The sequence below is a fragment of the Galeopterus variegatus genome, unplaced genomic scaffold (assembly GCF_000696425.1).
Source record: "Galeopterus variegatus unplaced genomic scaffold, G_variegatus-3.0.2 Scaffold90, whole genome shotgun sequence".
NCBI lineage: Eukaryota > Metazoa > Chordata > Mammalia > Dermoptera > Cynocephalidae > Galeopterus > Galeopterus variegatus.
The window spans coordinates 935,076-937,021 of record NW_007726201.1 but is presented as its reverse complement, the minus strand read 5'-3'; the positions used below and the strand labels follow the sequence as shown (position 1 = coordinate 937,021).

Here is a 1,946-nt window from a genome sequence, read left to right as displayed (position 1 = left end):
TCCTATCTCCTGCAATCACAGTACTATTTCCTGATACTCCCAATATGGTCCTGAATCTTTCACAACCCAGTACACCAGGCATCTGTCACCATCTAACCAGAGTTGGCCTGTGAGTTAAAACATAGGAAACTTCTTTATAATACAGCTTCAGTGTCTGTTTACTTGGCATCATGAAGCCACCAGCACACATACAAAGATCTGAAGGGGACAGGACAATTAGATATAGCGCACCAGTTCTCTTGTCCTGCTTGATGTCTTGTGGCAGCAAGCATATAGAGCAAAAAGATAAACTTTTGTTGGACTTTAATTTTTAAATTTATATTGAATTTAGAGACAAGACTGAAAATCACAAGAAATTTTATGTAGTCAGGATAAACGGTCCTAATAATCTCAGAAAGGAGATCTCATCTTCCTTAAAAGCAAATACCAGTGGTTGACTGTTGTCCTGGGGTCATGCAGATGTTTGGATACATGTTAGACCATGTCCAGCGTTCTCTCATTGTTCTGAATAAGACATTCTGGTGCCCAAGCTTGCATATTCTACTCAGCAAACAAAACTCCTAAAATTAACTGGACCCATCTCTCTAGAACCAAGCATGGAATGCTCCCTGATGTGTCCTACCGTCTATCCCGAGTGGCTCTTCTAAGTGTCCCTTCTAACCACCTATCAGAGAAGGAGTAGAGTTGCCTTCATCGGGCTCATCAGAGTGCCATCGTGGTTCAAAGATCTAGTAACACGTGAGCAACTTTCTAGAGAAGCTGCCTGAGCACCTGTCTGGCACACCACTCAATCTCACTCGAGCTAGAGAGCCAAATTTGTAATCCAGAAGGTTTCTAATTTCAGTTCTGTGAGCCTCATTTCCACAGCTCTAAAATGTGGTCGTAATTACTCTTCCTTTTTATCTCACAAGAAAGTTAAAAGGGCAATGAAATAACTGAGAAAATATTTTGAAAGCGAGATGCCACAGGAGTCCAAGATAGATTCGCATCTTTAGATGTTTATAGCTTTTCAAACTTATCTCTTAAGGTGTGTTGTGTGGTCTTCACAGCCTGGAAGCTTCTGTAAGAGTCACTGGCTGAGTAGACAGACGGTGGAATGGTGCCATGCGGAGCCAAACACAGGGTCAGAGGACCCAGGCTCCAGGCCTGGCTTTCTAGCTGTGACCTTGGGCCACATACTTTACCTTTCTGTCTCTCAGCTTATTCATGTCAATATACAAAAAGCTAAGGAAAACAACAATAATATTAATAAATACATAAAATAAACTTTTGTCTTTGAAAATTACATGTGCTCATGCATATGAAAAGAATTTGTGAAATGTTAACTAAATATAAGTCAATGGTTCACTGAATATTATTTGACAGTGATGATAGCTTCCAGAAATTGCTTATTTATCAGTGTCCTTTCTTCTTCTCCCAGAGTAATTCTATCCCAAAGAAAGCAATACTGTTTGGTAAAAGGTAAGTAAAATATCTTCAAATAAAATTCCTGGGAAACTGGGAGCTCTGCTTAGCCATCCTGCCAGAGAGCCAAGTCTAGACGAATTGAACCTTGTACATGTGTCCAAACACAGACACACAGAGTCGAACCAGCAAACTGGTGACATTGACCACGTTTCTAGTTCTAATGTTATGACTTACTTGTCCAATGGCAATTAATAATCTCAATTGCCCAGTATCGGAAGCCAACAGCCTATTGGTAATGAAAAACAGGACCTGATTGGCTGAGAGAAATGCAGTAAATCTCATATGTATTCCCTTTCCCTTTAACAATTTGAATTGGCTTAAGCATTTTGGTTTTCCAGTAGCATCAGAAGATTAGAAATGGAGAGAGAATTTCTAGCTGCAAATATACCATTGCCTAACAGCAGACAGAAGAGAGAGTAAATGATTGTAAAAAAGAGCACCTAACAGTATCCAACATGTAATAATTGATCAAAAATACT

The 1,946-nt window shown here is 39.6% G+C and overlaps 1 protein-coding gene across 1 annotated transcript in view; it reads left to right on the top strand.

Annotated features, from left to right (window-relative positions):
- TMCO5A (transmembrane and coiled-coil domains 5A) overlaps positions 1-1,946 on the top strand; it is a 15,975-nt gene that overhangs the window by 9,397 nt on the left and 4,632 nt on the right. Inside the window, exon 10 of the mRNA XM_008581152.1 lies at positions 1,421-1,461. Coding sequence (XP_008579374.1) covers positions 1,421-1,461 — 41 coding nt within the window. The remainder of the gene's footprint in view (positions 1-1,420; positions 1,462-1,946) is intronic.